This window comes from Oxyura jamaicensis, chromosome 12 (genome assembly GCF_011077185.1).
Source record: "Oxyura jamaicensis isolate SHBP4307 breed ruddy duck chromosome 12, BPBGC_Ojam_1.0, whole genome shotgun sequence".
NCBI lineage: Eukaryota > Metazoa > Chordata > Aves > Anseriformes > Anatidae > Oxyura > Oxyura jamaicensis.
In genome coordinates this window covers 5,239,112-5,252,338 of record NC_048904.1, presented here as the reverse complement: position 1 = coordinate 5,252,338, position 13,227 = coordinate 5,239,112, and the positions used below count along the sequence as shown (strand labels likewise).

Genomic DNA, 13,227 nt, shown 5'->3' with positions numbered 1-13,227 from the left:
AATAATAAAGCTTTGGAAATAACTGTTTCTGAGTAAAAAAAAGTTCGAGATAGCTGCTCAGGAGTATATTTTATCAACGTAGGCCTACATCTCACTACAGGTAAGAGGAGAAATGTTTATCCTGTGCCTGGCTGAGGGTCTGGTGTCTTGTATGACTATGTAGCAGAGTATAGCAAATGTGACAGAGCAGTAAAATCTACACTTTGACATTGTGTTGAGTGAAAGCTCTTGTAGTTCTGAAAAAATATATACATTTATTTTATGATATTTGGGTGAAATTGTGGCCTGAATGAAGTCAATCAGGCTTTTGGCACAATTAGGAACAGTTAATATGGAGGTCAAGTAGCATTTTGCTATGGATTACTATAGATTATGCATCTTTCTGTCAGTCATTGTTTAAGGTGCCTAAAACCATTTCAAACGGCAAACAGCTAATCAAGTTCCACACTCGGACACTCATCATCAGAAGAGAAAAATCTACCTTTAAAATTTAGCTCCTGATTTATTTATTTATTTTTCTATCAACAGCCATTTGGATTAAGATGTGATTCAAATTAAGTTTATTAATCATAGAATCCAGCTCCTGGCTCTACACAGGACTCAGGTCTACCTAAAAATTAACTATTAGAAAATTCATTTCAGGCAAGTTCAAGGTATAGACAGGTTTTTAGGTGATGCAGTGGTCAAAAAACATCTAAGTATTTATCTGAAGCATATTCTGTATCTAGTAAACAGTTCAAAGGTTGTCATCATGGACACCTCTGCAGATCAAATTGTTGTGCTCCTCATTATGCAATTTCCTGTTCTTAATTTTTTCTCAATAATAGGTGAAGAAGCTGACAACAAAATAGAGAATGATACTCTCAAAAACAGTAATCGACAAGTATACTTGTCGATTCCAGGGTTAATGAAGACCTATTGTTCATGAATACAACACATGCTCTTACCCTCTGATACATATTATTCTACCTGCCTTGACTCCATCAGTAAAGACTTCCTTTTCTCAGTGGAACAAGTACAGCATATGACTAGTAAGGAGATCCTGATAAAGCAGTTTAACTAGACTCTAGTCATCAGAAAATGATGACTAAAAAAATATTCAGAAAAAGTTGAACTCTTCTAAATTGATGTCTAGCATTCCTTTTCTTAAGGAATTCTTCCTGAAGAAAATGAAAAATCTTTTTTCTTAATTTTCTTGTTTTACAGATATTGGAACTAATTAATTCAGGGCATAGTTTTACTGAAACTTTACAATCCAGGATGAGTTGCAAACTAGCAAGGCATTAGTCCTTTGTGTCAGGTGAAATTTCAAAATTTTAACATTTATATATATATATATATATTTGCTTATACCAAAGGTCTACCTTTCCCCAACTTCCTCATCTGCAAAGATTTCCTGCATTTAATAAATCAAAATAATTCCATATTTCATTCTAACATTTATCTTGCTACCCTGCCCAAGGAAAGGCCATAACCACTATAGATAGTAAAGAGAAATGAGCCAAATTTTTCTCATTCTTCCTCCTGTCCTGAAACCAAGAGAACTGTGTCTCAGAATATCAAATGGATCCTTCTCACTGCATGATGTGTATAACTTGCCATGTAAACACTAGGATGTTAAGATGTTCCAACATAAGCCTTTGGTACAAGTTATACTCAAAATGACTGCGCAAAATTTCTTCTCTCATATATTTATTTTTCCTTGGCTCAATACTTCCAGTAGTATGATGCTACACAGAGTCAGACATCTGGGAAAAAAAATGTGACAAGTGTTTAAGATTCTCTTTTCAATGTAGTCAAGCAGTGTAGGATCAGTTTCAGCTTTCTTGTGGATGGGATAGGAATAGAGGATGAGATGGAGCAGGAACTATTAGAAATATTCTGAATCATCTGAATAATATTTTTCATGTCTCTGCTTTAAGTCTCATGTTAAAATAACACTTATGACTTTGTTTCTGGAAAGCTTTTTCCCACTCATGAGAATATGCCCATTTGGCTTTCTTTGCCTGAATCATAACACCCGAATAGATGCTACCCATTCCTGAAAAGGTGCAATAAAAATTTGTACACATCTCTTGTCCTCCCACCATAACCATCATTATCAGGCGTCTGAAATCTGTGCCAGCAAAGTAGGAATCTGTACCGTTACTCATTCCTTCAGATACTCATAGATTTGTTTGGGTAAATGTGATATGCTTGTTTGCTGTGAAGTTCTTCCATTATTGATTTTCTTTGTTATCCAGCAGATACAAAATCGTGTATGACCTGCTACTTGTGGCAATGTCTTATTATGCCTTTGTATTTTCATTTACTTTTCCAGACAATCTCCCTCTTTTAGCTGTGGAAGACAATGTCCACACACTACATCTGTCACATAACTGTGTTTTTTAGTAAGTAGCTATCACAGAACTTGAATATTATATATTGTCTTTTAAAACACTGAGATGTTGCTGGGTTTGGGTGTAATGGGGTGAGATTTTACAGCAACTTGTTTTTTTCTGGTCTTTGAGCCAAGTTCCATTTTGACTGAGTCACAGAATATACAGGTGTTGGTCTGATGTCAATAACAGCTGATCCTTCACAGCCGTAAGGAAAGTATTTTAGTAAGAGGAGTTTCTTCAGTACTTTACCTTTTTCATGTAATAATACATAAAAGGATTCATTTTCTGATTAAAAATAAAATGATAAAAAGCAAAGCAGCGAGATATCTAGGTACTTTTCAGTAGTTCTGCATAGAAATGAAATTTAGTTGAAGCATCTGCAGTATCACATCACCTGCTCTGCAGGAATCTCGTTGAAGATAATTAATTGTTAATTAGTTATGTGCCAGCAGACAGCTGAAGAAAGGATCATTTGCTGAGTTAGTTGGAGTTGTCGCACGTATTTTATGATAGAGCAGTTAAAGCAACAGTGTCTATATTAATATTAGTCCTGCAATAAGAACTTAGCATACAATAATTTCTCTAAAGCTCTAGATATTTCAGTGCTTAAACACTTAGTGCTAACATGTAAATAAATAGTATTATAGGATGTATTTCATAAGACCTAATCAAATTTTTTTCATTCAACTCCTTTGTTTTTCTAACATGCGGCTTTAACCATAAAGATGTTTCCTTTGATAAAGGAAACATTTTGAAAATAAGGGGCCTCTTTTTTAAAATTTGGAAGAAATTTATTGATGTTACACTTATTAAAGATAGAAAGTACCAAAAATAAAACGTGATTGAGTTGAATAGAATTTTTGAGGTAACTTGTCATATGTATTTCTCAATATTTTGCATAACAGAGAACAGTAAATAAACTTCATTAAGGGTTGATTTGTCTTCTGGATCCTTTTTCCTATTTCAGATCTGAAACTGAACCAAACAACTCCCTCATTCACATTTTATGACTATTTCTTATGTTAACTTGCAGTTGTCCATTCTGATTTATTCTAAAACTACAGCTGGCAGGTTGTGCTAAGTGCTGCTGCCAGCCTTCACTCCACATTAGTGTTGCATAGGTTACTGCTTTTGTGAGGGATGCTTCAGGTGCTTTCCTGAACAATCAAAAGTTCATGTTCAGGATTGAATGTTGGTCTTTCTGCTTCTGGGTAGGAAAGTTATATTGATGAGCATATTAAGCTGTTGAATTAAAAGAGGAGAATTTCACTTTCATCAAGAAGTATTTCTGTTGCAAGACATGTAGATTTAAATATAAATATGCAGTTATATATGATTGCAAAATATTTATACTTCTCTTTTTATTCACTTTAACTGTTGATAATTTTCATTTGTAAGCTGGAAAATATTTTTTTAATGACTCTTTCTTAGACCCAGTCTAAGGCCTGAAAGCCAAGTTGAACTTGTGAAATTGAAGGATTAACACAAAGCCTGCCCAGATGGGCTGTTCATGCAAAAGTAATACAATGGGACCACAACCCAGGTGTTGGGATATGCTGTTTCCTATTGGACTCAGAGAGAGTACCTGAGGTGTACAATTGTTAAGTTCCCTGAACTTGGGAAATCCTAACGGTTTGTCCACATAAATATGCAATATACTCTGCACAAAGCAACTCCTAACTCATTATTATTTTTTTTTCTACAGCAATTAAAAATGTCTGGGATAAAGGATTTTGGATGAATGCAGAGAATATGATCTGGATTCAGTTCTGCCTTTATTTTAATACTCATGGATTACCTGTTATAATACAAATTCTGAAAGCTTAATTTAGTTGAAGATATATTCAGAGATTCTGAGCACCATCTTTCCTCAAAGTTCATTCCTTTTCTAGGTTGTATCATCCCTCAGGAAGCATGAGTTTGGCATAGCTGTACAAAGACTACAAGTTCAGTTTTTGATCTGGAAGAATGAGGGGATAGTTCCTGCTCTTGATAAGGCACTAGTGGTGTTATGTTTTAAAATATCTAATTCTTCTGAAGTTGCTGTTTGGCATTGCTTTTATTTGGTATCACCTGGTTATATTAAAATATAATTCCATAGGGATCTTCTCTTTCAGTGCTGTCATTTATACGGATAGCTATTTTCTTCTCTGCACGCAAGTCACTACCTTTTATTCTTATCTCTGTCTTGTGGATATCTTTGGAGGCAAACACTAGCTGAACTACTGGAGGGTGATCACTTTGTCAATGTGTAGAAATATACTTCACTTTGACTTAAGCAGAAGCACAGTGCCTCAAGGTTTATAGCTAGACACATGAGGATAATCTTTCCATAAAAGTAACTTATTTGCTTACTGTTCTTATTGTGTCTGAAGTAGCAGCAGAAATAAAAACATGCTTTTGTCAGCTAAGTCATCAGACATGGCTGACACAACATAGAAGGTATATCTGCTCAATTTGAATAGATGAATGCTAACTCTTGGAAGTTGTGTATGAGCCTCATTATTGAAGGTTCCCTCCAAGTGCCGTCTGCCAGTAAAGCTCATATTTAGGAAGCTCAAGATAATACAAACCACATTAGCAGAAGGAGGTCTACATAAAATGCACTGGGAAGAGTACTTACCTCTGTGAGGCAACATGGCACACCCACAACGTCTGCCACCTTTTTAGTTAGACATTAGATCACTTTAGTCATATAGTTAAAATAAAAGCAGGAGCTGATTAACTGTCATAAAAGGCTCTCTGGCTGTCTGACAGTTTACACTGGTGCTGAGGAATGCTGCAGGGGAGCTGGAGCTAGCTCTTTCACAGCAAGATGCCTCAGAGATGGTCCAAAGATGAAGACACAAGTTAGTGCATCTGTAACGGAAAAGCCCTATTGTGGAAATAATCACCCAATCCTGTGTGGAAGATATGATGGCCTCAAAGATAAAATGCATGTAACAAAAAGAAAAGATGGACCTCAGACTGACAGCAAGGGCAAGAGAAGGTCCTAAAGGGCAATGTCAATTGATGAAATAGTGGATTTCACAGTTCTCTTGAACTCTAAGTTCAGCATCTGAACCGTTGTGAGGCATGGGCAATAAATATTAGAGGCCTACAATGATAGCTGTTAAGCCTATATAAACAGAAGCCCAGCAGTCAGTTGTTGCTTAACTTGAAGTTGTAATCTGCAACAAATAAATATATATATATATATATTTCTCTTTGCAGAAAATGGATTAGGTACAAACCAAAAAGCCTATTGCTGTTTGACTTAAGTCCAATCCGTAATAGCCTATCTAAAAGTGTCTTAGTTCACAAATTGTTTCATGAGCTTAAGCTTCTGATCCAAAATATTGCCAGATCTGTATCACTACTGTAATTCTTATTGCATTTCTTCTCTTCTGTGTAGCTGTTTACCCATGAAGAGCCTAACCTTGTGAATTCTTTACATAAGGCTTGTACAGATTTTTGCTTACATCAAATCTAAATATAATCTAATCTTAAACCTGGACAGAATTGTTTCCCCCCACCCTTCACAGTTTCAGTTATATTGGCACAGGGTTCTATGTTACTGGAACAACACAGAAACCAACAGAACTACTATGGTTTAGTAAAAAGCAGAAATGGAGACAAGCCTTTTCATTTCCAAAGCTATGTAACATGGTTTTGATCACATTAAATACTTGCATCAAAGTTCCATTCATCTCACTATTAAAAACTCAACTATGCTCATAGTAGCTTTAATAAGATTTTTTGTAGTTATTTATTATCTCATGTATTTGTTTTATTCTGAAAAATGCAAAAATGTAAGGTTATGTGGGCCAAAAGATTTTTGTAGCTTAGCAGAGACTTCACTCTTGTTCAAATCTACTGCTACAGGAAATGAAGCATCCTACCAAGGATCAAAAGTGCAGGATTAACAAGGCATTCTGATATCCTAGAAAAGTCCAAGGTGTAAGGGAGGCAAAAAGTGTAATTGTCTCATGCAATTTTCTTCAATGTGTCTTCTGAATTTTATAGGGGGTGGACACAGAGGTGGGAATAAAGCAGGAGATAAACATCCACCTATTGGTATGTCTTAACTCTGTGGGTTTGTGTCTTGAATATATAGACAAAGGAGAAGTCCCAGAACAATATAAATGGAAAAACAGACTGAAAATGAGTTCTGGATTTAACCAAAGATGCTTGGTATGTATTCCTTGGTGCATCTGTACACTGCCATGTGTTTCAGAACCCTGACAGAATCCTACGGGAACATGTTTTTTTCTTCATGTTTCTTTTCTCTGTCTTGTCTCAATATATTAATTTCTTTTCTTTATTAATTTTAGTTTATACATCTAAATGTAATTAGTCATAGAATGTTTGGGACTTCACAGAACCTTTCTTTGGCTAGTAGAAACATCTGGCTTTTGCTTCCACTGTTTACTTTCTGCATAGAGCTTTAATGGTTTCCTTGGGAGTGTGGAGATTAAATCCAAATAAAGCAGAACTTGAATTGCTTTGTTAGGTCACATCATTTTAACGTGGGACTCAAGAGGAATGGCCAGGAAAGTTACTTCTGGTGAGTGGGTTGGAAGTAACAACAACTTAAAATGCTTCTGCAGATCAGGAATGGAGCAGACAATGCAGAAAAAATCTAGTTGGACATAACTGGATTACTTGAGATGTGTGGTGCAGCTAGGCCTTCTACCAGTTAAGTAGTTAATGTTTTAGTATTGGATATTGGTTTTAGTAGAAACAGCCTGCTGAGGTTGGTAACTATCAGTCTCTTGTCTTACAGTACAGCATGTTGCAAGTCTTGCTGTCATCCCAATCATTGCATTCAACTCTGATTGCGTGTTGTGCAGATTTCCCAGCAGACTGACAGCAGCAGGCATGAATTCATGATACTAGGTTAGTGCATGAACTGAGATGTAATCCAGGGAATTATTTTGTTTTCATTGGAATAGAGGAGGCTCTACCAGATTAAAAAAAAAAAAAAAAAAAAAGGGTGGGGGAGGAGGGTGTTAATGAAACTGTTAATTGTTTTAAAATTTTGGAAGTTTTATGTTGTAAACACTGTTCTTCATTTCAGAAAAGCATTCAAAGCATTCAAAAGACTAGCAATTATTTCCATAACCCTTTCAATTGGTAGGAAACTGAATTGGAATCACTGCAAGAATACAGTAGTGAATAAAATACTTGTCACCACATACTTATAATTTCAAATACTAAACAAATCAGCAGTGATCAAACGCCTTTTGTATCTGCCAGTCATCGTATAGACTGTTCTTTGGAGCAGGCCCCTTCAATTTGGTGTCATTTGTCTGTTTGCATCAGAAAGCTATTCATGTTGTGACTAACTCTACCTGGAATTCTTTCCAGCATCAACAGCGTGACACTGTTCTGACACATTTAGAATAGACAATATGCTAGGCACGTAATATATTAGTACAAACTTCTCCATTGACCTGATGATGCAGAATTTATTCTAGGTGTAAATAGAAGACTGGGCCCTCGCGTGCATTATGTCATTAGCCAAGTGTTTACTGTCCCTTCGCTTCTATCCATTTTTAGAATTACTCTTAGTAATGAGATGAGAACTCAGTTTCACCTTTGATGTTTGTGTGTCCTGTTGAGCCTGCTCAGCCTGGCTGGAATACAGGAGGAAAAAAATAAAACAAAACAATGCCTGTTTTGGTCCCTGCTGGAAAATAGATGAAAGAGGGAAGAACGGTAAGAATTAAATTTGATTTGTACAAAGCCAGGTTGGGGAAAAAATGGATATATCCCATCCTTAGTTAATGGATAGCAGCTGCATTAAGAACAAAATAAAAATAATAAATAATTAAAAAAACACTCCCAGCCCCCCTCCACCCCCCATTATTATTTGTTAGAGGTGTTTGTGTAGGTGACAGAATGTAGAGCAAGGCCCCAACACCAATCTTCAGACATGTGTAATTTAAAAGACAAACTCTAAAAACTTTAACCACAGTAGGAGTTTCAATGTGGAGATGCGCTTTGGCCCATATGTAAGTGGGCTATGATCAGGCTCTAACTTCCAAAGTCAGATGAAGTTAAGATAAAACCTATCCATGGGCCTTTTTCCGCTGTCTTCAGCAAGCACTGGATGACAGTTTTCCTAGCAGGGTGAGAAGTCTGTGGAATTGAAGGGCAACAGGAGGAGAATTTGCACGGCAGAGCACGCTGCCTCTGGGAGAGCATCCTCCAGAGTGCTTCAGTCTAACCTGGGATGGGAGAGACAGTGCTCCCAGGTGCGTCTCCTGGTGCTGCAGAGCAAAATACTGGTGATCGTAGCTGCAAGAGAGAGAGTATGGACTAGAGGGCAGGTTTGAAGCTAAAACATGAGTTGGGTCTTGCCATTTACTAAGGAGAAGCTGTGGAGATGGATAATGGAAAGGGTATTTTTAAAAAAAAGGGGGGGGGGGAAGGATAAAATGGGGGGAAACAGGTATCTATTTGAAATATTTAATTCAACCTGACAAAAAGCAGTTTGCTTTTTCTTATAGATGCTTATATTTAACACTTATTCAACTCTAATTTTAAGCAAAGCACTGGTTAGAAATGCCCACGTAGGCTTTTTCTGCGTTTTCCCACTGTAACTCGAAAGCACCCACATTGTTTCCACACTTTCCAAACGTTGCCCCCCCCCCCCCCCCCCCCATTTTTTTTATCCCGTTTTTGTCGCACCTCTCCCTCCTCCCCAGCTGGAGCGATCATCTGGGGGTCAGGGGTCGGCGGGTCCCCTTCCCACTTGCAGCAACTGAGCCCCAAGCAGGAAAAGAAGCGAAGGCGAAGCCCCCCCGGGGGGGGCGGGCCGGGGGGCAGCAGGTGCGCAGGGAGCCGCCGCTGCGGGCCGGGGCCGCCCGGGGAGGGGCTGGAGATGCTCGGGCGGTGATGCTGGGAGGAGGAGGGAGAAGAGAAGGAGAAGGGGGGAGCTGGTGGGACAGCCTGAGGTGGGCGGAGGGGGGAGGCGGGTGTTAAACCATCGCTCCGGGGAAGGCTGAGCATTTGCAAATTCCGGCTGCGGAGCGCGGGCAGCGGGGAGCATCCTCTCGCCGCCGGCCGGCCGGGCGGCAGCCGCAGCGCAGGACGAGGCTTCCCGGTCCCTCGCTCGCCGAACGCTGCCCGCGTTATCCCCGCCTCCCCCTGCCCGCCTCTGCCGCTAGGTGCTGGCGGCCGCCGTGCCCCGTGTCTCCCGTGCGACCGAGCGGAGAGCGGCAGCCCGCGGAGGTCCGCTGGGAGCAGAGCACTCGGCTAGAGAGCCTGTCCCTCTCCTAGCCGCGCAGGCATAAGCAGAGCCCTGGGTGAGTAGATCGGGAGTTCCCCTACTTCTCCAGGCAGGCCAGAGCCGTTCAGGCCCCCTTCTCCACATCCCTTTCTTCCTCTGTTCTCATTTGTGTGCCTGGAAGGTGCAGTAGATTCTTGTCCTCTGCGAGATTAGTCAAACAGGGATCCCTGCTTGGGGAGGGATTTTCAAAAGGTTTCACTGCTTAGCCCTTAAAACAGTGTCGTACTCCTAGCTGTCTGAGTCAACTCAGAAACCTTGTTCCCTTTTCCTCATGTATGAGCTTTCTTTCTCTCTCTTGCTTTCTTTTTCATTTTCTCTTTTTTACAATTTTCCTAGCCTTACAGAATTGCCTCCTTCACTTTCACCTGTAAATCTATGTAGGCAATAAGTATTTTGAAGCTCATGAAGCTAAGGGTCTTCTTAGTCGTTGAATGTTGTTAACAAGTGACTTAAAACATCTGTGTGTTTTTCTTTTTTCTCCCATAGGCTGAACAGTCATGACAGCTGAAAAGACTATTCCTATAATTAATGGCAAGCCAGAAGATGTTTTAGACCCAGAAGCCTCAAGTACCAGCCTTGTCCACAGCAACGATAAGAAAGTTCATGAAAGAGGCCACTGGAACAATAAGGTTGAATTTGTGCTTTCTGTGGCAGGGGAGATTATTGGGTTGGGAAATGTATGGAGATTCCCATATCTTTGCTACAAGAATGGAGGAGGTAAGATGGTGTCATCTGTTGATTTACAGCTCACCATAAACACCTAGGGAATAAACTCTTAAGGATGTTTTAGAGTGATTCCTTGCACTAGTAAGAGAGATGTGTTCAAGATTCAGTGTATGTGTGGGTAGGGAACTATTAAGCATATTAGAACTAAGAAAAAATTGTGATGTTTCCCTTCTCCCCAAATATTGTCTAGTTCTCTTTTTTTTTTTTTAGTAGAAAACTTGCATTCTTTCCTGTATTTTTTAATGCAGAAGTAACCAGTTAAAACAGAATGCTATGTTTTCTTCTGCATGTGAATTTAGACTCAAGCATGCTTACCTAAGTCTGATGTAGAAAATAAAGTAGCAGTTTATTTTTTCAAAATGGCATGGTTTGGAGAGGATGAATATTACTTCAGAAGATTCTACTACAAGGATTTTTTTTTATTACTTTTTATTTTATTTTTTTTTGGTCATAAGAAAATTCTTTTAAGTCAACCGTATTTCTTCTAGCCATTACTTCCCAAATCAGTACCGTAGGTTAAGGGAAGATAAAAAACTGACTGTCTCTCAATGAAGAGAGCAGGCTCTATAAAATTTAGAATAAGATAGTAAAGCCTGTTATTTTCTTTTTCAAATAACAAACGTATAATATATAGAGTGTATTAGTTATAGTTATGTATCAGCTACGTAAGATATGTAACAATTAAGAGTAGTCTTATTAATGACTTGAGTAGAAACGAGGAAAGAAAAACAAAAATGAAGCTTAGAGTTCTGTGAACTGGATTCAACATTCTCCCACTTAAGGTCTGAATCAGTGCTAGTGTAAGCATATATCCTGGGAGAAAAATAATATGTTCAGTGGCTGATTTATGCGAAGATCTCTTCTTCAACAGGTTTGCTAACAGAGCTGTGCCAAATTTCCTTCCCTTGTCTCTTAGGTATAACATGCTATAATTGTGTTTTGGCTTAGTGAAAAAGTTGTTGCTTAAATATCTTACTTTATCACTACTGCATCCTTTTAGAATTAGTGTGTGTGGTTTGATTGGTCGTGTTCTGGCACCATGGGAAATTTGCCATTAACTTCAGTTTTCTTTAGTGTTGTCGTGGTCTTTGATCTTTGGCTATTACCTGTATTTTTTTTTTTTTTTTTTGTAACTCTTTAAAATGCCATACTGGAATTAGACCAGCATTGGGCTTGTTCAACACAAAATTATTTCAGCAATAGTGAAAACTACTTAGTATATAATATATGAAGACTAATGGTGAGATATGTGAGCTAGTTATGAAATAACTTGATAGGTACTGAACAAATCCAGAAGCAGTAGTAGGCAACTTTGAGGTCTGAGCTTTCTCTGGCACGTTCTCTAAACCATAACAGGCAGTATAGGCATGAGCTTCTATAACTTTAATTTGTTCTTCTGGACACTTGATATTCTTTTAAGGAAAATTAATTCGTTTAAATGTTTTGAATTAGGTATTTGTTAGAATCCCATCTGTTTGGAAGCCGTGAAACTTGATGTCCTTTGATTTTTTCCTGATGTTATATATCTATTGTAAAGGAGTTGGAGAGAGAATGAAAGTCAATACATTAAATTTCAACAAATTTCCCTGTTAAACTCATTAGGTTTGTGCACGAGTGGGCCAAGCTGGATTTTTTACTGGACAACAGTTCTCAAATTATGGCTTGTAAGGATTATTTTTTTAAAACCTTACAGTGCATCACATAGAGAAACCATGTTTTTAGATGCACAGATAATGTTCTTTGAACTCTACACATATTGTTTGAGATACAGCTGAGATTCAACTATACGCAAACTGGCTGGCTGAGCTAAGAGATTACTCATGAAGACATCTCTATTGATGTGCTGGGTCTGAAGAAAGTAACTGTGAGACAAAGCTGGTGTATTTAGTTGTGTCAGCTTTGTCATTGAAGTGACCAAAGCATTACTGTTGTTACAGGTTGTGGGTGTATTTTGTTGTTTTGTCATTTTTTTTAATGTTCATAAACAGGATACCTATTTGTCTCCCAGTTATAGAAATTTTCCTGAAGTATATTCAGAAATATTTTGTTCATAGTTTAGTTTCTGATAGAGGTTTAGTATTGCAGAGGTAGCTAATGAGGTGTTATTCATTAATGATCAAATCAATCTTTAGGACTCCCATTGAAAGGGAAATGTTGCTATTGCTAGTACTCTGAAGAACTGGTCAATGTATGCAGCAATGTAGAATACATCTTGCTAGGAAAAACTTCTGTCCAGTACTTCACTGTGCTGCTCTGTTAGGTTAAACCAGTAAATCTTTGTTTATCAGTGTAAGTAAAAATGGCAGAGACAGTAATTTAATGGTTTCTTCTTAATATGTGTTTTCTTCTTTCCTTGTTTCAGTCTTAGGCAGTTGGTAGCTTGCTTTCCACCTCATCCTTTGACTCAGGAAAAAATCTAAGTAGCTGGTGAATGAGCAAAAAAATATTTTGGCCTTATATGTTAATGGATTCTCTATGTATTGGAAAGACTGTATTTCATTCCTTGTTATTTAGGTTCAGTTCTAAATGGAACATGTAAAACCCACATTATTAGAAAGTGACACGATGCCTAACATGGATATTCTGTCACTTCTCAGTGGTTTGTGGGGTAGGACAAGGGGCAATGGCCGCAAGATAGAACACAGGAAGTTCTGCACCAACATGCAAAAGAACTTCTTCACGGTGAGAATGACAGAGCACTGGAACAGACTGCCTAGAGAGGTTGTGGAGTCTCCTTCTCTGGAGATATACAAGGCCCGTCTGGATGCCTACCTGGGCAGCCTGCTCTGAGGAACCTGCTTTGGCAGGGGGGTTGGACCCAATGATCTTTCAAGGTCCCTTCTA

At 38.4% G+C, this 13,227-nt stretch overlaps 1 protein-coding gene across 3 annotated transcripts in view; it reads left to right on the top strand.

The window, feature by feature from the left end:
* SLC6A11 (solute carrier family 6 member 11) overlaps positions 1–13,227 on the top strand; it is a 125,472-nt gene that overhangs the window by 18,902 nt on the left and 93,343 nt on the right. For 2 of the 3 annotated variants that reach the window (XM_035337424.1, XM_035337423.1), the window contains one exon: positions 10,144–10,374. In XM_035337424.1, the coding sequence (XP_035193315.1) occupies positions 10,155–10,374 (220 nt within the window). In that variant the 5' untranslated portion in view covers positions 10,144–10,154. Of the gene's footprint in view, positions 1–9,306; positions 9,674–10,143; positions 10,375–13,227 lie in introns of those variants that run through there. The other variant, XM_035337422.1, reaches the window with a different exon arrangement.